At 37.3% G+C, this 21,908-nt stretch overlaps 1 protein-coding gene across 1 annotated transcript in view; it reads right to left on the bottom strand.

Annotated features, from left to right (window-relative positions):
• LOC149819701 (ARM repeat superfamily protein) overlaps positions 1-21,908 on the bottom strand; it is a 133,901-nt gene that overhangs the window by 74,496 nt on the left and 37,497 nt on the right. The window contains exons 21-26 of the mRNA XM_089982954.1: positions 16,173-16,340; positions 15,765-16,058; positions 7,222-7,398; positions 5,708-5,971; positions 5,120-5,218; positions 4,849-5,033 (exon numbers count right to left, since the gene is read on the bottom strand). Of these exons, the coding sequence (XP_089839080.1) occupies positions 4,849-5,033; positions 5,120-5,218; positions 5,708-5,971; positions 7,222-7,398; positions 15,765-16,058; positions 16,173-16,340 (1,187 nt within the window). The remainder of the gene's footprint in view (positions 1-4,848; positions 5,034-5,119; positions 5,219-5,707; positions 5,972-7,221; positions 7,399-15,764; positions 16,059-16,172; positions 16,341-21,908) is intronic.

A 21,908-nucleotide genomic window follows, 5' to 3' on the forward strand; every position in this document is an offset into this window, starting at 1 on the left:
CATTTTAACATTGACAACTTCTGGAGTGTCTACTTTCTTATCATCTGTAATTCCAGACCTGGAAACGATATCAAGAGCAAATTTAGATTGAGATATCAAATACCCCCGAGGGGAATAAGCAACTTCAATGCCTAAAAAATATCTTAATAAACCTAGGTCAGTCATTTCAAAGTGAGTTTTAAGAAGAGATTTGATATTTGCAACTCCCTGTTTGTCGCCTCCGGTGATGATCATATCGTCCACATACAGAAGAAGAATAATGATGCCTGCATCAGATTTCTTAACAAACAAAGCAGTGTCAGTTAAACAAGGTTGAAAACCAATATCAAGCATAACATGACTAAATCGGTCATACCAGGCTTTTGGAGCCTGTTTAAGACCATAAAGAGTTTTTTCTAGACGAAGAGCTTTACCCTTAAGGATATTAATACCAGGTGGGGCTTCCATGTATACTTCTTCAACGAGATTCCCATTCAGGAAAGCATTTTTGACATCTAATTGAAAGATAGGCCATGTTCTAATGGAGGCCAAGGCTATTAAAGTTCTAACAGTGGTCATACGGGCCACAGGAGCAAATGTTTCTTCATAATCGATGCCATACTCTTGGGCATATCCTTTTGCTACTAAACGGGCCTTATATCTTTCCAGGGTCCCATCACTTTTGGTTTTGACTTTGTATACCCACCTACAACCTATAGGTTTCTTACCCGGAGGAATATCTTGTATCTTCCAAGTATTGGCCTTTTCTAGTGCATCCAATTCTATTTTCATGGCTTCTATCCATTCTATATGATTTTTTGCTTGAGAATAGGATGATGGTTCAACATATGATTGTATTAATGTAATGGCGGCCCTATACGTGAGTGAAAAAGATTCATAAGACACAAATTTTTCTGGAGGTTTAGAGATTCTAGACGTTCTTCTAGGTGAGACTTCAGAGTATTTTTGTAATGCACATGGAAGATTTTGCTCTCTACGTCTTGAATATTGTAGACTAACATCCCTATGGATTTGCTCTTCATTATCATTATTTTCAACAACAATAGGACTTTGATCATTGTCAAGGTCACATCCAACATCACATTCATTGGATTTTGAAGTTGGATCAATTAAAAACGAGTATTCAGTGACATCCTTGGATTTTTCAAATTCAAAGAAGCTTTCTTTTTCTAAAAAAGATACATTTCTTGGCACATATAATTTGTCATTTTGAAAATCGAAACACCTGTAGCCTTTTTTGATTATCAGCATATCCTAAAAAGGCACATGGGATTGCACGAGGAGAGAGTTTATCATTTCTGTTGGTGAAAACAAAACATTTGCATCCAAAGACTCTTAATCTAGAATAATCTGGAGTTAAATTAACAAGCTTTTCTATTGGAGTTGTATTCTTTAATGAGGAAGATGGCATCCTATTAATGAGGTAGGTGGCAGTTAGGACCGCTTCAGCCCAAAACTTTTTAGAACTTGATTTGCAATTAGCAATGTCCTAGTAGTTTCCATAATGTGCCGATGTTTGCGTTCGGCTAGGTCATTCTGTTGTGGAGTGTGTGGACATGATCTTTGATGTGTAATACCATGTAAATTGAGATAGTCTTTGAATTCGTTGGACATAAATTCTCCCCCTGAATCAGTGCGAAAAACAGAAATATCATTTTGAAACTTATTTTTAACCATTTTATGAAATATTTGGAAGTTAGCAAAGACATCAGATTTATGTTTAAGAAAATAAATCCAAGTATGTCTAGAAAAGTCATCAACAAAAATGACATAATATGTATAACCACCTTTGGAAATAACTGGTGCGGGGCCCCAAACATCCGAATGTATTAACTCAAGTGGTCGTGAGGAAACAAAAGTTCTACTAAGAAATGGTAACCTTTTCATTTTGCCAAGAATGCAGTCTTTACAAGAAAAATTTTCAGAATTACAAAATTTTTCCAAACTTGGAAAATATTGAATTTTAGACATATGAGGATGGCCAAGCCTTTTGTGCCATAAATCCAATTCTAATTTCTGAATATTATAACAAAATGTATTCTTGGGTAATTCCAAAAAGTCCATGTAATAAAGTCCTCCTTCTCCATGGCCTTCCCCAATCAGCTTCCCTGACTGGCGATCTTGTACCCAACAACCATGAGAAGAGAAGGAGATATTACATCCATAATCAGATATTTGCGAGACAGATAAGAGATTCAAATTAAGTTTAGGGATATATCTAACTTCTGGGATAAAAAATCTTTTGGATTTTTGAAGATTTTCAAAACATCTTATTCCTTTTACTTCGAGAGATGTGCCATCGGCTGTAAAAACCTTTGACACACTTGAGTTATTTTTAAGACATTCGGATAGACTATTAACATTTGGGGTCATATGAAAAGAAGCACCAGAATCTAAAAGCCAAGGAAAGTTACCTGGACCGGAAAAAGATGCAACTGCCGCTCCAGTTGAGGCTTCGGTTGAGGAGGATACCCCTTTGAGAAGAGGTTGAAGGATTTCCATCAGTTGAGCCATAGACACAGGTGCATCTTGATCTTTTGACTCAGATTCAACAGATGCAACTCTTTTTTCTTCTCTTCTTTTTAACTTTGGACATTGAGGCCTATAGTGCCCCGGTTCATGACAATGATGACAAATAACTTTTCTGTTATCAAAGTCGTCGTTTTGCCTTCCAAAATGAGGCGGCTTGTAAGTACGAGTATGATTTCCCGGTCTAGATACAGCTAAAACGGAGTCATCATCAACTTTTGGAGTACTTTTTCTAAGTCTATTTTCCTCCATAGTGAGCTCTTCTATAGTATCAACAATAGAAGGAATTTTTCCACGATGTAAAAGGGCCGATTTGGTGGATTCAAACTCCGGCCTTAGACCATTCACAAATTGATAAAAATGTTTCATATCGAGTTGCTTTTGGCGAAACTCGATGTCTTCGGCACAATGCCATTTGGGCTCAAGAAGAGCCAACTCTTCCCAAAGTTCGGACAACTCATTATAATATTCTCGAATAGTTTTATCTTTTTGAGTCATTGTCCGAACTTTATCTTCTAAATTGCATACATGTGCAATATCTTTAAGGGAATACATGTTTTTGAGGTATTCCCAAGCCTTATCAGCATGCTCAAACTTAGCTAGACTAGAGCATTTTTTAATGTCTATGCTATTGATGAGCCATGACATAATTTTTGCATGCCCTATCCTCCATTCTTTCCATTTCTTTTCATAAGTGGCTAACGCCTTACTCTTCTCTTCTTCCGTTAGAGGAACCTCTTTATCACCCTCTTTCTTGGTAAGAGATAGTTTAGGTTCCAAATCGGAACCATCCACTATACCCCATAAACCTTTTTCCCAAATGTGGTGCTTCATAATCGAAGCCCACATGTAATAAAATGGTGGTCTTCAACAAATGCACAAATAACTCACAAACAAGTGTCTATTGGAGACACTCCAAGCATGACCCTTGAAAGGGTATAAAGGGAAGAACACTTGAAAAATAAATAATACTTTATTCATGAACAAAATGTTTAAGAAGCATGGTTATTTACATTGAAGGGGTTCACCCCTATATATACAAAAAAAATGGGAGAGAGAGGAGAGCTCATTTTGAGCTCTCCAAAAAGAGACGTTGGAATCCAACGTCTCTTAATATAGCTGTTGGACTACATTACAACAGCATTTATTATTATAGCTGTTGGACTATAGTCCAACAGCATTTATTATAGCTGTTGGACTACAGTCCAACAGCTACTTGCACAGTCAAGTTCCAACAGGAACTTGACTGGATCAAAATATCTAGTTTCTATTGAACTAGATGCTAAAAAAGAAAATAAAAAAATAGAAAAAGAAAATAATAAAAGAAAATATAATAATATTAAATAATATATATATATTGCAGTTTACATTTTAACAATACGAATATAAAGAACTTCAAAATCTGAACTGATCAAACAGGCTTGTTTGGTTGTTTTTAACCTGTGGCTTCAAAAATATGTGTGTAGTCTGATGAAAAACTGATCTGGACCAAAATCGAGACTTGGTCTTGTTTGGTCAAAATTGGATGGTGAAAAGGAGAAAGGTAAAGAACGATTGATCAGATCTGAAAAAAAAAACTTGGAGATTGAACACAATGAAAGATATTTAATTTAAATAAAGCAAGGGATCAAGATTTGATCTGATCTGATCTGATCAGATCTGACGAAACAGGATTGGATTTAAGAAATGAGATTGGATTTAAGAAAAAATAAAGAAGATCTAGATCTGATGTGATCAGATCAGATGTAATGCAATTTGAAAAAGTCTAAATCTGATCTGATGTGACCAGATTTGATCTTACAAAGACTAGAATCAATGGAAGCAAACGAGACAAAGAAGGATCAGATCTGATAGGACGTGAAAAGAAAACATGAACAAGGAAAGAAAGAAAAGGGGCCTGGTCTGACGTGACCAGTTTTGGATTTTAGAGAGGAATACAAAAAATGATGGGATCTGGTCTGACGTGACCAGATTCAGATTAGAATGAAAAGAGAAGAGGAATAAATGTAAATCACGACCTGACGTTGATTGCTTCGACCTGCTCTGATACCATGTAAAAGCTGCAGCTTCCCTCGCTATGTGTTCCCTGATGCACAAAGGAAAAGAGAGAAAAGAAAAGATAGGAGAGGAAAATAGAGGTTATACCCAGGCTGAGACGCCCCTCTTTGTATATAAACATATTAAGACTACATGAGAAAATACAAAAATACCCTTTGGGGATATGAACATATTACAACAATAATATGTAAAAGATAAATACCAACAATGCCCTCAGACGTAATTTCTAACAACATTCAGGTTTGTGTTCTATTGAAGTACCTTGTGTTTAATCCAACCCCAGATCTAACCAACTGGGCAAGACGAGGGACCAAAAGATCCAATGAATGAACATCAATAACCTTTAGGCATACATCAAGAGTTTCCCACATTTGTGAATCCTTAGCAACTGAAACCCGCAAGTTCTCAAGCTTTTCGGAATGAATTCCAATATTTGCTGAATGCAACTGTACATTTAAAAAATAATAATGTTTATAATAACAGAAAAATCCTCATGCTTTAATTCAAAAGAATAAATTTATCTTAGCAAAACCTCAATGTAATTCATCCGCTGGTCTTCCAAGCTCGAGAGACTTTCTAGCATACAATAAACAAGATCAGGCAAATGTGATTGAATCGCATCGCCAGCACCCTGCCACAAAATTACAGAACTTAATTTAATATGATATATTTCTCTACCTGCATTGGAGAGAGTGTCATGCTAAATACATAACCACTTGATGAAATCTCATGAACAAAATTTCCCTTAGAATGTTGACCATTGTTCTCGTCGACAATAGCACATAGAATTTCATTAGCAGCATAACGAAACAAAGGATGAAAGGATACCTAAAGCAAAAAGTGTATAAAGGAAACATGTTATAGGCCAAATAAACTTTTCACGCAAATGGTGCTCATGAAAACATATTTAATCATAGATCCCTTCTTCCTATGGACACGGTGCAAAATTTGAGCTTAGCCAAGTCTAGCCCATAGTCACTAATTTCCAAAGGTATTATTGCCTTTTAACATGATAAATTGTTAATCTTGGACACATTAGATCCATAATCACAAATCTTGTTCTTGGGATTTTCTTTGCAAGGAAAAAACTGTATCACAAGATAAGAAGATAAGCCCTCACCTTTGAAAGCTTCATAACCATGTTGATAGATGCCTTTTGGATATTGGCAACCTTACTCACTATGCCTTCACCAAGAAGAAAAGGCAAAACAATTTCCATTGTGCTACTTGCATCAGCCTTTTCAGTTAGTGATACATCACATAACCTTATCGTAAGTGAGCTAACAGATCGGCACAACCTTTCACCAGCATTACGAACAGTCTCCTTTATATCATCCATAGCACGAAAGGCTGCTGTCCAAATTTTTCTCAAATAATTGGATACCTATATTTTTTAGAACAAATCAGAATTCAATTATTAGAAAAAACTTTAGTTTAGAAAGAAAAGTAGTTGTATAGTAATTGATAATTGCTAGCAACAGCAATGAAATAAGCATTTCCAACTTAAAAGAATATGCATCACACAAATAGAGAAAAGGATACTATCAAGTAAATAAGCCATGTTAAATTACTAATTAACCACGAATCCAGAAAGATAAATATCAAATGTAATCAGAAATAAAGCGAAAATGAAAAAGGAGGACAGGCAATAACATGCCACCATCAACACAAGAGAGACCTTCTGCCTCAGCAGAAACATGAGAAAATCACCTTATTCAAATGGTAAGCAAGTAATACCTGTTCTACCGGACAGTAACAATTTGCAATAAACTGGATGGTTAATGCATAGAAAGACATAAAATTTGGGATTTCCATTGCTTAAAATAGCAAGCACTCCAAAGAGGTTGGTGGATGACAACATTAAATGCGATCAACTTACCAGCAAAAGTTTACATAGGCTACACCAGCCTAAAAAAGACAGAAAAGGTTCTGTAAGCACAAATTAAGTATTTCAAAGACTTAACCCCACTAACAGCAGATTACTTTATACTTAAAGCATTCATCATCTATGTCGGGACTGCAATATCAGGAAAACAATGTTAGTAGATGTGTGCAAAGAGGTGTGTCTTTGCATGCTTTTTTCATCAATTGGATTCATTAGGAAAAAAAAAAAGAGATTACTATTGATTGTCTGAAGTGGATGCCAGTACTCTTAAATTAATCATGAATGATATATACACGTTACTAATCTGTACAATGATGCACCTTCAGAAAAAAATAAAATGTGACTTGGCACATTGGCAAATGAAACAACAGGAAGATTGTTCGTGAAGCTTGTGTATTCAATACCAAAACTCAAGTTAAATTAAGATGTAACTAATGATTAACTAAAAATTAAATCAAACAACTAGGAAAATGACATGAAACAAAGAAAAGTAAACTAGGATTTCAAAACAATCTAGAAAATGTACCTTCAACAACTCACTCCTCACAGTTAAAATTTCCAAACTCTAGTTTAATTCTAATTTCTGTTTCCAATTAAATTATCATATTGGATTTGGATCTTGAATAGATTTTATTTCTAACATTCAACAAAAATGTTTCCACTTTGTCTAAAACCAAAGAATTCGCCAGAGCATAATTTCTGGTAGGAGTTCAAACATCTAAGATTTGAAATAAAAAAACCAACATCACCTGACTGAATTTTTGACCATGAATCACATCTGCAAGGGCAAGGCATGAAGCCTCACGTGAGCGCCAAAGCCTCGACCCACTCTGTATTAGTAAGTCATCAACAATGTCATCAAAATACTCATCCACAGCTTTCTTTGGATCGGCCACCAGAAATTTCCATATATGGCCCATTGCATCCTGTGGATGTGCCAAAGGAAATCAGTACCAAAGGAAACAAGTCTAACAACTGAAGAGTCTAACCTAGACAGACATCGACTGTGAAAATCACCAGAATCATCATCCAGCAACATATACAGATACAAACAAAATTCCATGTCACATGAATATGGCTTAAGATATGGGGATACAGCTATTTTATGAAGTTTTCCAATATGAATAGTATAGAAACGAATATATAACAGGAGAAAAAATGGAGTATCCTGAGTCCAACATATGGTTCTTCACACATTGCACATACAAATCAACCAAAATATTCATCAGTCTTGTGTGAATGAAATGTCAGACATGAGATTTTCTATGAAAAATTACTATCTTTTTATTTTCCCGAAGTGGAACCAGCATAAGAATAAGGTAAGCTTAGTAACCTAATCACAACTGAAAGGAAAATATATGCCCTTAGAGTCACTAGAATATGAGAACTACCATGTAAACTGGGCATTTCCAACACTTTTTTTGCAAATCCAACCATGAAGATGTGTTCACCATGGTGAATTTGCTAGGAATCAACTGTTGGAATGTGTATTTTCGATGAAAAAATACGATTATTGGATGCTTGAATATTTATGAAAAATATGAGCCATTGATTTTCAAGCCTTAAAAAATCTTGTTTATTCCTAATTGGATTATTCAAGAGCTGGTCCTTATAAAACCAAGCATATAGATCACATCAGTACACTTAGATTTAAGAGAAAAGAACAAAAAAATCATGAAAAGCGTGGTTCACATGGTAGTTCTCATATTGTAGTTATTATGCCCTTAATTGTTGCTTTTAAAAATGTCCTTAATTTTCAACTTTTTATTCACATTTTAGTAATTTAGAGGGCCAATCCAGTGTTGTAAGTATCGTACTGATACGATACGTATCGTAAATTTGGGACAAATTGATACGATATACACTTGTATCGTGATATGAGTGTATCGTATCCGTATTGATTGTATCATATGATACACCCCTGTATCGACCCGTATCGTATGATACAGGGCGTATCGTAAGATACACCTTCGGTGCGCTTTAAAAAAATCAAAAGTTACCTTTCTACTTTTGGGGTTTTAAATACCTCTTGAGGGTAGACTCCCTCATTTGTGTAGAGGCCATTAGAGGAGAACCCACGCATCCTAGGAGCGATTTGGGGCAGATCCATCTGCAAGGGAGAGGGTTTTGCGATTTTCTCATTAAATAGTGCATTTCGTCGGGCAGGCAAATGTTGCGGTCAGTGTTGTTAAAAGCGTGCCTTGAGGCGGAAAAGGCACGCCTCGCCTTGAGGCGAGCCCCTCTGCGCCTCAAGGCGCAGGCCTTAGGCGTTCTTCATCAAAAAAACATTTTTTTTAATGTTTTAGATTTTCTATTTCTTTATAGTTTTTTCTATTTCTTTATAGTTTTAGATTTTTATTTGCATTTCTATTTCTATTTCTTTTCTTTATAGTTTTAGATTTTTATTTCTTTATAGTTTTTTATTTCTTTTGATTTTTTTCTTTATAGTTTTAGATTTTTTAGATTTTTCCATTTCCATTTCTATTTCTTTATAGTTTTAGATTTTTAAAATAAATACTAAGAAAATATTTTAGATTTTCTATTTCTTATTGCTTGTTGCTTGTTGCTTGTTGCTTGTTGCTTGTTGCTTGTTGCTTGTTGCTTGTTGCTTCATCAATAAAGCATTTTTTTATTTGCATTTTTAGATATTTTTTTATAGTTTTTTCTTTAGTTTTCAAAAAAAAATTTGAGGCATACACTTTACGATCAGTTTCTCAATTACGTTTACATGTTAATCTCATATTTCTTAGTATTTATTTTAGATTTTCTATTTCTTATTGCTTGTTGCTTCATCAATAAAGCATTTTTTTATTCATTTGTATTTTTAGATATTTTTTATAGTTTTTTTTAAGTTTTCAAAAAAAAATTGAGGCTTACACTTTGCAATCAGTTTCTCAGTTACTTTTACATGTTAATCTCGTATTTTTTAGTATTTATTTTAGATTTTCTATTTCTTATTGATTATTAATTCAGCAACAAAGCATTTTTTATTTATTTGTATTTTTAGATATTTTTTTATAGTTTTTAAAGTTTTCAAAAAAAATTAAGGCTTACCCTTTATGCCTTACCTCAGATTTTGGTGTAGCGCTTCGCTACGCCGCACCGCTTTTCATAACATTGGTAGCAGTTGTCGACATTCGTTGTAACACCCGTGCTTTAAAAAAATTGGATCGAGGTTGGATCCGACCGGATCCGGGTCCACACAGACCCCCCCCCCCCGACCCCTCCCTCTCTCTGCGCAACCTCGACACCGGACCCCCCCCCCCCCCCGCCTGTTTCCCTGCGCCCTCGCCCCCCTCATTGACATCCCCTGCATTTTCCCCCATCTCCTTCCACCTCTCGCTTGCCAGAGATGCCATCGCTCAGGTAAACGTCATCTCCCCCACCCTCTGCCTCTTTCTCTCTCTCCCTGTCCTTCTGTTATAATATTGGAGGGGCGTCGCCCCTCCCTGCTCTCTCTCTCTCTCTCTCTCTCTCTCTCTCTTTTAACCTAGCAAAGAAGGGGCACTGCCCCTCCCTGCACCCTCTTTTCCTTTGTTACAACCAAGGAGGGGCGTCGCCCCTCCCTGCTATCCCTTCTCTCTGATCGGCACCGGCAAGAGGGCACCGGCCCTCCTACCTCCCCCTTTCTCTCTCCTCTCTAATCGACGTTATCCCCTCCTGCCTCCCCCTTTTCTCTATGTCGACAGGTGCAGGAAGGTAGAGCCCTCCTGCACTCTCCCTCTTTTGAACCAACGTAGGAGAGAAGTGCCCTCCTGCCCCTCTCTCCTTGCTCGTCGGACCCCCGTCAGGGTTCCTCGACTCCTGGTAGGTCCCTCTCCCTCTCTCCCCTTTCTGCGGTTGGCGGACCAGAGACACCACTACTGGTGGCTCTGAATTGCCCCCTCCCTGCTCAGTCGGTCTGAACCGGGCCCAACTGGTCCCCTCAAAACGAAGGACTGAGCCTAGGCTCGGTCCCGTTCTGGGTTAGGGGCGAGCTTGGCTCGTCTACCAGGCTGAGCCCTATGCTCCCTCTCGCGTCTCTGCTCTTTTTTCGACAAGTCGGAGGTGGGCAGTTTGGGCTCAGCCTAACCGCCGAGCCCACCCCTCCTCAGCCAAGTTGGGCCTTCACAGGCCCAACCCCTGTCGCACCGCGGGGTGCTGCCTACGAGTCAGGCCTAACCACCGAGCCCAACCCCTCCTTTCGATTTTGAGGAGGTTCGGCTCTGCCGAGCGCCACCTAGTTGAGCCGCTCAACTTAATCGAGCTTAGTCCAACCGAGCGTTGCCTCTTGTACCGAGCCCGACCCGGTCTGGTCAGCTCGAACTGGGTTCAGATTCGACCCCGGTGACACAAACGTTGCTTACTTGTTAAATTAAAAAGGTTTCATTGTTTCTTTCGCAGTACGACAACATGCCTATTAACGCACCCCATCCGCGCAATGAGCGCGGCACCCGCAGCAAGGCATAAGCCCTTAAAGACCTACGCTCAAAATCGTCAACAAGTTCGACCATCTCCGAGGTAGGGGAAAGTTGCACAAAGGACAATCCTAAAACTTGTGAATAAGCATATATATATATATATATATATATATATATATATATATATATATATATATATATATATATATATATATACACATATACGTTTTTAATTCAAGGATGCAGTTTTGAGATCTATGTCCTTTTTCCTTTATGTCATTTACTTTGTCGCCGCGCTATTACGTGCATAGGCTACTGTTACGTATTTTAGCTGAGGTACGGTTTCGTACCTCATGCATTGTTTATGCATTTATTTAGCTCGATATGTGGTTTCATACATCGAGTCTTGCTTTGTATTGTTTACTTCATCGTCGCACTATTATGTGCATAGGCTACTACTTACGCATTTATTTAGCCGAGGTACGGTTTTGTACCACATGCACTCCATATTCATTTATTTAGCTCGATGTGTAGTTTCGCACATCGAGACTTGCTTTGTACTGTTTACTTCGCCATCACGCTATTACGTGCACAGACTACTGCTTACACATTTATTTAGTCGAGGTACGGTTTTGTACCTCGTGCACTAAGTATGCATTGATTTCACTCGATGTATGGTTTTGCACATCGAGTCATGTCTTACCCTGTATCATCCTTGCTCTTTTACAAAAGACACGGATTTGCGCATTTAAGCTAAAACTTTAAGAAAAAGGACTTTCTTGAGAGAATCCAGCATTTAAACATGCGTAGTTTTGAAAAGCAAATTCGATCACTTGAAGGTTGCCTAATTGCAACTAAGTTTTTTCCAAACCAGCACGATATGAAGAAGTGTTTACAAACTTCGGTTTAATATCCGATATGACCCGGATATCCCCAGTTGGAAGCATGGGAATGTGATTGTTCGGGGTTTCTTCTGAGAAACTCATACCCCTTTTATCGTAAGGGGTATCGCGAGACATGCGCAGCATGTTGATACTACGGTAATTGGAAGAGAGATTTATGGCGATCTCGTAACGTGCAAATTGTACAATGATATAAAAGTGGTCTGAAAGACCAGAGCATGTCAAATTAAACTAAAATGGTTACATCGTTTCTTTCACCATACAATTAAGTTGGGGTTTCTTTACGAGAAACTGATACCCCTCTCATTGTAGCGATACTATCAGACATGCAGGGCATGTTAATATTACGATGATTGGATGAGAGGTTTATGGTAACCTTGAAGCGTGTAAAATGACATTATTGAAATCACATAAATGGTGATGATCGCCTTCACAGGCAAGATGCTCGAGCTGGTTTAAAAGACCAGAGCATGTAGAATAGGTCGTCAGTTAAAATAGAACCTGACATACCAATTCGCCTCTTTGGTTCTGTCAAGGGAGATGATGGGATGGTACAAAAACTCTGATGGATAGGTTATTAGCAACCACCCCTCGAGCAAATGACTCGATGTACACAGTCATTGGAGTTAGGGGACAGCGCTAGCAAAAATTATCCTAGGTGGTAGACCCCATGGACTTCTGCAGAAATATGGATGCATCCCCTTGAACAAGTGGCCTCCGGAGAATTCTCTCTTGGTCATTGGCCATCCCTTAAGAGCAGACTCAGCCAGTTGTCCAAAGTATCAAAACAATACATAGCATAACAAACCCTCGGGCAATCTCAGTTGTTTCTACGTTTCTCCTGTATACCCTCAGGACAGCTAATATCGAAACAAAGTTATCTTGTTCATTTTACTTATGTTAATTTCATATCATATATAACATAAAGCATATGTTAGGTTTGTTCTAAATTGTTATACTTGTGCACCTATCAGTTTTTTCATGAAATTGACCTGTCTTATGGGTACAGATGATGATTAGGTGAGTATGGCAAGCGATGGCATGATGACATGATGAGATCAAGATAAGACTATTTTCCTGACGTTTCGCTCCCGAGGACATTGTTGTAATTTTGTATAAGGGTTTCCTTAAAATTTTCTCTTTTGTATGAACTCTAAACTATTAAAACTGCATTTTTGAATCTAGATGGTTTCAATGATTTTACGGAGGTACAAATCCATTGTGTAAAGGAAAGGTCGCTAATGCGCACAAGGTCCGTTGACTTATTATTTCAAACACCATTTTCTGCTAAACTATTATTTTAAACTCTAAAAAATGATTGATTATAAAAGCTTTCAAACTTTTCGTAAAAAATTACAAGTATGGGATTTTTTGGGGCGTTACATTTGTACTACTAAGACTTAAGTTTGTTATGTGTGTAAACTTGTCGAATATTTGTATGCCTATATTTTTATTTGGTGGTTAATTGGTTATGGTTTATTTTAGATCTTTCGATGTCGTCTTCATGTTCATCTTATAGAGATGATTCTGCATGGCAATACTACAAAAGCATGGATGATGTACCATGACAAGGGTTATCATTGAGATGTATGTTTTGTGGTGCTATTATAAGTAGACTGCATAGATTTAAGCAACATATTGCATGTCTTGGTCAAAATGTATGTCTATGTGATCATCCATCTATTCCTACAATTTTCCGTGTTGATGTTATTGCTAAAATAGAAGAATTTTGCAAAAATGCAAAGAACTTCCGACCATTGTTCAAGATTCTGAAGATGATGATAATGACCCACTTGCCAAAAAATGGCCAAAGATAAAGAGATTATCGCGCGGCAGTTGGATGCAACATTGAGGAATTATTGTCCTAATGTTTGGCAAATAGGTTCTAAAAGATAATTTAGTTTTAAGATCTTTATAGTTTAGAACTTAAGAGATGAAGATTAGCATGTAAGACATTGGTTAAATGTAATGTTTTTAGTGATCATGAACTCTTAATAGTTTAGTTATGACTTATGACATTTTAGTATGACTTGGATGTGAATTTAATATTGTTAGTTAAGGTTTTAATTGTGTTTAAAATTTAAATAATGTAGTTGCCTTTTATTTACATTGTCACTTATCAATTACATGGTTTGTTATTAATTTTAGCAAGAGGAGAAGAAGAAGAAGGAGAAGAAGAAGAAGATAATGATGATTAAGATTATTGAGGTTTCATATAATATTTTGTTTTTGTTTTTGTAATATGAAAGTATGAGTCTTCTGGCATGTTCTTAATTGCAAGAGTCTTATGTAGCTCATAGAGACATAAATGCTTCATATGTGATTTTATGGTTTTATTTTGCGAAATTCATCATTGTTTCATCTGTTATGCTTTTTTTAGAATTTTTTCTATTTTTAAAATTTTCTTGATTTTTTTTTGGAAATTTTGAAAAAAAAATTATTAAAAATTTATAATATGTTTACAATATGATACGATACATGCTAATTTTTGCCCGACCGATACGAGTAACAATTTGATACTTATAACCTTGGCCCAATCTAAAAAATGTATGTTTTTATTCCAAGTTCTGCTAGAAATTTCGTTAAGTTACTCAAATTTGTACCATGAGCTCATGTTTATATTTAAATCACAAAACAAGGCCTAGAGCTACATTTACAAAGAAAACTTGAACACTAACGAACTAAAAACTGGAGTGTTCAGAAGTGGTGTTGGAAAAACACAGCTGCCTGGTAGGAATATCCAAGTAACAAAATTGTTGAACTCTATTTTATGTATACCTGATTGCTCAACTTTCAACTTAATGAGTTCATGAGGATTATGAGTTTTCCATCTGTGTCTTGTTTATGCTATATACAAAGTGAAAAGTTCATTTATTTAAGGGCATATTTGTAATTTTGCATCGGTTTCATGAATTTCACGTGACATATTTGTCTTACTGCATTTTAATCTCTTATTATTGGCATATGACCACATTAGAGGCTTATGTTTAAGTATGTAATGAAGTTTAACCCACACATCTTAGATGTAATTGATAATGGCATATTTATTATTTGTGTTGCTAACTTGTAATCCATTGCCCTTCTTCTCATGAAGCAATTAAAATATTATGCTGTTTTATTCTTGTCTCCATGTCTTAAATCTTTTATAGTAAAGAAACTAAGGGATGTGCTATTATAAAAAATGTACTAAATATGGTAATGTTATAAAGGAAGATGCAGTAAGGGCTGCAAAATGCATGGTATATGACAACTTTTGGAAGATATGGCACCAAAAGTTGTGTAGCTATTCATCTTTCATATTGAGCCATTATTCTGACCCTCAATTTTAAGTACTTGGGACTCGTTCAGTTTTATTTTTTCATTTTGGAGTAAGTTGATACACTTCACTTCATTATATGCAGTGTGATGTCACACTAAACGATATCTGGTTCAGGATATACTGGTCAATCAAAACCCAAGAAGACAAACTAAGTTAGACTTCTTCAGGACAGATCCCCAATAATAAGAAATACAATATTAAAAGAAAGTTAATCTCGTTAAGTTTTAAAAGCACAGGGAACTATTTAAACACACCGACTTCGTACTTTCAAACACAAACTTCATTTGCATAGTAGATTCAGCCTTTAGAATGAATGCAATAGCCAAAAAAGCAATTGTTCCAAGACACCACCAGGGAAAAGTTAATTAAACTACAATATAAGAAAAAGAATAAGCTTGTGAAATACAGAAAATACAATTTGATCTAATCAATAGGATGCATAAACCATGTACTACAGCTGATGAAACTCAATCCTGTTCATAGAACAAACATGAACAATGCACCACTAACAAGTCTTGTAATAAGAACTTGTGATGCCAGCAACATGCAAGATATCTGTAATCACATGAAAGCTACTCCTAAACACTATAATATTACATCTAGCAAAAATTTTGTATAGACATCAATTTATGGTAGTTTATAGCAGGAATATGAAAAGGTTAGATTTTAACCTGAACATTTTTATCAGGATCATACTGGTAGCAAACAAGCCTGGGAACTAATGAGCGCACATAAGGCTGAAGAACTTCCCCAGCTAGTTTTGCTATTTTGGAGAATCCAAAAGCTGCACCACGCTTAGAATTTAATGAGGCTTGATAATTAGCTAGATTCATAAATTTGTAAATTAAGTCAGGCTGCCCCATCTCGTTAGCCAGATTACAAAGTTCTTTATAAGTATTAAGCTTTCCACCGCCAGGACTTTGACTAATGGTGCCCTCTTGAAATACTTCGGAATCTTCTGTCAACTGAAAAAATAGATTAGGTATCTAAGTCTGCTTGCCTTTTTCATCCTCAGAAAGAGAGACACAATGGAAAGAAAATTTACTAAGGAAAAGCCTTAATGCAACACAATCCTGTACCTTTATAGCTTTCTTCCTCTTTGTTGTACCTGTGAGTGTGCCAACAAGTGCATTTACCAAGTCTCGTTTCATGGATGAGTTACCAATTTCATAAACAATACTCATGCCATGAGATGCCAGCTCTTGTGTAAGTTCATTTTGGTCACCAAGAAGATGAGAAAAAGCTTCCTGAAAAGCAATGAAGATTATGTACTGTTAGTAGTTTCATGGATGAGTTACCAATTTCATAAACAATACTCATGCCATGAGATGCCAGCTCTTGTGTAAGTTCATTTTGGTCACCAAGAAGATGAGAAAAAGCTTCCTGAAAAGCAATGAAGATTATGTACTGTTAGTAGTTTATCTGCTGACCTGAATTTGCCAATAATATTGTGACATTGCTTCTAAATAATAACTGATTTTGATTTAGTTTCTTGCTAAGGGGTAGCCCCATGAAAGAGAGCACGAAAAGCATCATGAAAAAAGATAAAAAGAAAAGCAAACAGGTTGCTTTCCCATGTAAAATGGGCGCTTTTGCGCCCACGAAGCACCTGTCTCAACATGATGCAAGTGCGGGTGTGGCGCCCAACACAGCTGGGTACAAGCCAACAAGTGTCGAAGCAGTCAACCCTACACCCTACAATGTGAAAAAGTTTATTTGTCTATGTATTCTTTACTTGTATTTGTTATTTTGTATTCCGGGTCTGGATAATATATCAGACCCGACCCATATTGTAAACAAAGGATATATATACATGTTTTAGGTCACGATTTCATTATTGAAAATCGTGACAACCGTAGCTCCTTCTTTCTCTTTTATCTCGCTTTCACGTGTGACAGATCCTAGTGAAATCTATCATGGTATCAGAGCAAAGATCCATCTAGGGCTTCAAAGCTACTTCCAGAAGGTCTGACCAGCATCCAATCAAGAGGTTTTCTTCTTCCACACTTTTCTTCCATCTTCGTCTTCTTTCTTTCATTTACTCATCTACTATTCTTCGTGCCTGAATATTCAGATTTGACATGAATCTGTGTTAGACCTGAAAGACTTCGGTTCTTCTTTCTATTCTCGTCTCACGATTTGTATTGAATATTCAGATATGATCGTGTACATACGTCAGATCTGAAATATTCAATCCCTGCGTCAGATCCCAAATTTTCTTGATCGTGCATATTCTCTGTCTCGCACTTCCTCGTTCTGTCAGATCTGAAATACTCAGATCTGATCGTGAATATTCTTGGTCCCGCAATTTCTATTTCAGACAAACCTTGTCTGAAACCATCGGATTTGATCATCCATCAATGTCAAATCTAGAATACCATATTTCTTGATTGCTGAATCACGCAAATCGTTGTGCCTACAAATCGTTGTGCCTACAAATCGTTGTGCATACAAATTGATGTGGCTACAAATCGTTGTGCTTACAAATCGTTGTGCCTACAAATTGTTGTGTCTACAAATCGTTGTGTCCACAAATCGATGTGCCTGTAAATCGTTATGTCTGCAAATTGTTGTGCATGAAATACACCTGTTGTCAAATTCCATATTCACGAAACCCTTTGTTTTTTAACCAGCATAGTTCCCATCTGCGATTTATTAAAGTTTGTTCAGCGTGAGCTGTTCAGCTCTCTTTCCTGCATTTATCACAGCAAAAAAAAGGCAAAAAGGGATGACTAGCAAGTTTCTCAAGCAGTGGATTGTGCATCTCGTGAACACCTTGTTAACTTTAAACTATGAACTCCTTCCATTCTTCCCAATCTGGTCTCTCTTCGAATTTTCTCAGTCAGCTTGTTTCTGAAAAATTGACCACCTCAAACTTCTTGATTTGGAAAAGACAGATCATTCCTTTTATAAGGAGTCAAGGTCTCTTAGGTCATCTGGATGGAACCGCTTCAGCTCCACTGGAATTTGTTGCGCGAGAAGACAAGGATGATAAAGGGGCAATCTCAATTATGTATGTCAAAAATGCAGAATATCTCAACTGGGAAAAGAAAGATCAGTCAGTGGTCGCGTACATTACCGCTACACTCTCTCAAGAGGTACTTATTGCAATTCCTGACAATTGCACAGCCAAAACTTTGGGAGAGACTGGTTCAGACATATTCACAAGTTTCTCAGTAAAGAATGGTTTTTCTCAAGAGAGAATTTCAGCAATTGAGAAAAAACTTCATGACTATCATGGAGTATCTAAACAAGATGAAGACTATCACAGATCAACTTGCGGTCATAGGATGTGCAGTGAGCGACAGTGATATGGTGCAGCAAACCTTGAGTGGATTGGGATCAAAATATAACATGATTGTTACCTCATTATTGTGTTTGCCTGCTCTTCCCACCTTTGATGAGCTTCGGGCTAAATTAATTTAGTATGAAATGATTCTGAAAGGCTTTTCTGAGGATAGTCACACTCATACGAATACCCAAGAGGTTTTTGCCACAGGAATGACTTATGGTCGAGGGCGAAGAGGACAAGGGCAAAATGGACACGGGGGACGTGGATTACTTCCCACTCCCACCGTTACTCAGGGATCAAGACCCATTTCCACATGCTTCTTTTGCAACAAAAGGGGGCATATCAAGGCGAATTGTTGGCATAATCTTGAAAATAAAGGAAAGTCTCATCAGGCAACATCCAAAAGGAAGTCCAGCAGCACCAAAGACAGTAGAGAGATTAAAGAATTGTTAATATTTGCCTTGTCGGGATTGAATCTAAAGCAGAATAAACAAAGAACTTGGTTCGTTGACTCTGGGGCAGCAACTCATGTGACCGGTGATGCAGGTAAACTTTTCAAACCTATTCCCTATTTTGGAAAAAGAAAGATTGTCACTGGAGATGGATCTTACCACCCTGTTACTCACATTGGAAAGTCTATCATCCCCATGTCACATTCTACTCTTGAACTCTCCAATGTCTTTCATGCTCCCAATATCAAGAAAAATATTGTCTTTGTTTCTAAACTTGTTGATGATAATCGTACTTCAATCAAATTTGCTCCCTTCTTTGTGCAGGTCAAGGACCTTCGCACGAGGGAAACATTCGCTGAAGGAAAGAGACAAGGCAATGTGCATGTCTTTCAAGAAGATCCATGTCATTCGGCCTGTCCTGCTCACCCGGATTTGAAGTCTCCATTAGAGTTATGTCTTTTTGAAAGTGTTCTTAGTATTTCTGAATGTAATAAGTTTTCTCTATGGCACAGTCGTTTAGGGCATTGTGGGAGTCATTTTATTGAGAAACTTGTTTCTAATAATCTCATTCCAAAAGAAAGTCTCAATGTGGAAGATAGAAGTCAAAAATGTTTCAGTTGTCTTTTATGCAAGAGTCATGTATTACATTTTCGTTCCATTAATAAGAGAGCTTCAAAGCCTTTTGAGATAATATGTTCTGATGTATGAGGGTCTGCTCCTGTCATTTCTGGATCTGGAAGCAAGTACTATCTAATTTTTGTTGATAGTTACTCTCGATACACCTAGATATACTTCATGAAAAATGAGTCTGAAGCTTTCCTTTTTTTCGAAACTTCTTGTCCTTAGTAAAAAATCAATTCTCTAAATCCATTCAATTTTTCCAATGTGATGGAGGAGGGGAGTTCACATCCAGTGACTTCATTTCCTTTCTTCAAAATAATGGGATAGGAAGAAAAGTGTCCTGCCCACACACGCCACAACAGAATAGGATTGATGAGTGCAAACATAGGCATATTGTTGAAAGTACGATGAGCATGCTTCATGATAGTCATCTTCACAATAATCTGTAGACAGAAGCTTTTCATTCTGATGTACATGTGATAAATAGATGGTTCATGATTGTCTTAGAAAACAAGTCCCCTTATCATTGCCTTTTTGGAATTCATCCTGATTATCATGACTTACGTCTTTTTGGATGTTTTTGTTATGTGCATATTGATCAGTCCTTGAGAAACAAGTTTCAGGATAAGGCTCAGAAGTGTAGGTTTGTGAGATATGCGGATGACTACAAAGGATACAGATGTTATGATCCCATTAGCAGACGCATCAAAATCTCGAGAAATGTTGTTTTTGACGAGCTGAGCTTCGATCATAAAATTGGCACATGTGACATGTCATCTTCCTCAGTTGAAGTTTATTACCCTTGGCTGAATTCAGAGCTCTTTGATAGTTCGAATGAAGAATGTCATTCGAACTGTGTGCAACACGAAGAAGAGAGTCCCAAGGTCGTTGGTACATCAGAATCGCAGAACTGTGAAGCAGCACCACCATTGGAATCAGGAAGGTATAAGGGCATTTCCTACACTAGACAGAGAACGGTTGCTTCAAGACTCCTAAATCGGGCTCAAGAGGCTGCACCTACCTCCTCACACACCCTTGACATCAGGAGATCCACTTGCATGTGGCATCCTATTGACAGGTGGGTCAGCTACAACAATTTCTTCATGGATTTTCAACTCTTTTTTACAGCTCTCAACAAGGAAGATGAACCTATTATGTACTATCAGGCAGCCACTTCTAAGAAATGGGTAGAAGCCATGAATGATGAGATGCAAGCCTTGCATGAATGTGGAACCTGGGAAATTGTTCTTAGACCGCCTGACAAAAAAGTGGTAGGATGCAAATGGGTCTACAAAATAAAATATAAACCAAATGAGACCATTGAACGATACAAGGCAAGACTCGTGGCAAAGGGTTTCATAGAAGAAGCAGGACAAGACTATGATGAGACTTTTAGTCCAGTGGTGAGAATGGGAACGATTCGAATCATTCTTTCCTTAGATGTTGAACGTGGATGGACACTGAGTCAGCTTGATGTTAAGAATGCATTTTTGCATGGAGATTTGAAGGAAAAAGTTTACATAGAACAACCACCTGGATACTATGAGGAAGATTGTAAGACAAATGTATGCACACTAAAAAGAGCTATCTATGGCCTAAAGCAAGCATCTCGCTCTTGGTTTGATAGCTTCTCTCTTGAGATTCAGAAGCATGGCTTTGCTCACTCCCTACTAGATCACTCATTGTTCATCTTTAGAGGGCAAGATGTGATCACCTTATTGCTAATTTATGTTGATGATATTGTCATCACAGGAAACTCTGAGGATCATATCAAAGAAGTTAAGAAACTGCTGAGTCAGAGATTCAAAATGAAAGACCTTGGTGCCCTGCGTTATTTTCTTGGAGTTGAAGTTGATAGTTGCGCTGATGGGTTGACTCTCACCCAACACAAGTATACGATGGACGTTCTAACCAAAGCAGGTACGAAGGATTGTAAACCTCTAGGGACTCCAAGTATACTTCACCAAAAATTGAGCGCTCATGATGGAGACTTGTGTAAGGATTCCACCAAGTACCGCAGTCTAATAGGGATGTTACAGTATCTCACATTCACTCGACCTAATATTGTTTATTCAGTCAATCAGGTGTCCCAGTTCATGCATGAACTGTGTACTGGGCATATGGAGGTTGTTAAAAGGATACTCATATATCTGAAAGGAACAGCTGGGGATGGATTGATATATTCTTCAAAACCATCTGGCAAGGACATGGGCGAGATTGTTGTATATTATGATGCAGACTGGGCAGGGGATCCAGATGAATGAAGGTCTACATCAGGATATTGCATCTTCATTGGAAGAAATTTAGTATCCTGGAGCAGTAGAAAACAAAAGGTCATTGCTAGATCGAGTATTGAGGTTGAGTACAGATCTATGGTTGTTGCTACTGCTGAAGTCACATGGGTGAGACATTTGCTAACTGAAGTAGGAGAAGTGATACTCAGTCTGTCT

This window comes from Nuphar pumila, chromosome 12 (genome assembly GCF_984573655.1).
Source record: "Nuphar pumila chromosome 12, dmNupPumi1.hap1.1, whole genome shotgun sequence".
Taxonomy (NCBI): Eukaryota; Viridiplantae; Streptophyta; class Magnoliopsida; order Nymphaeales; family Nymphaeaceae; genus Nuphar; species Nuphar pumila.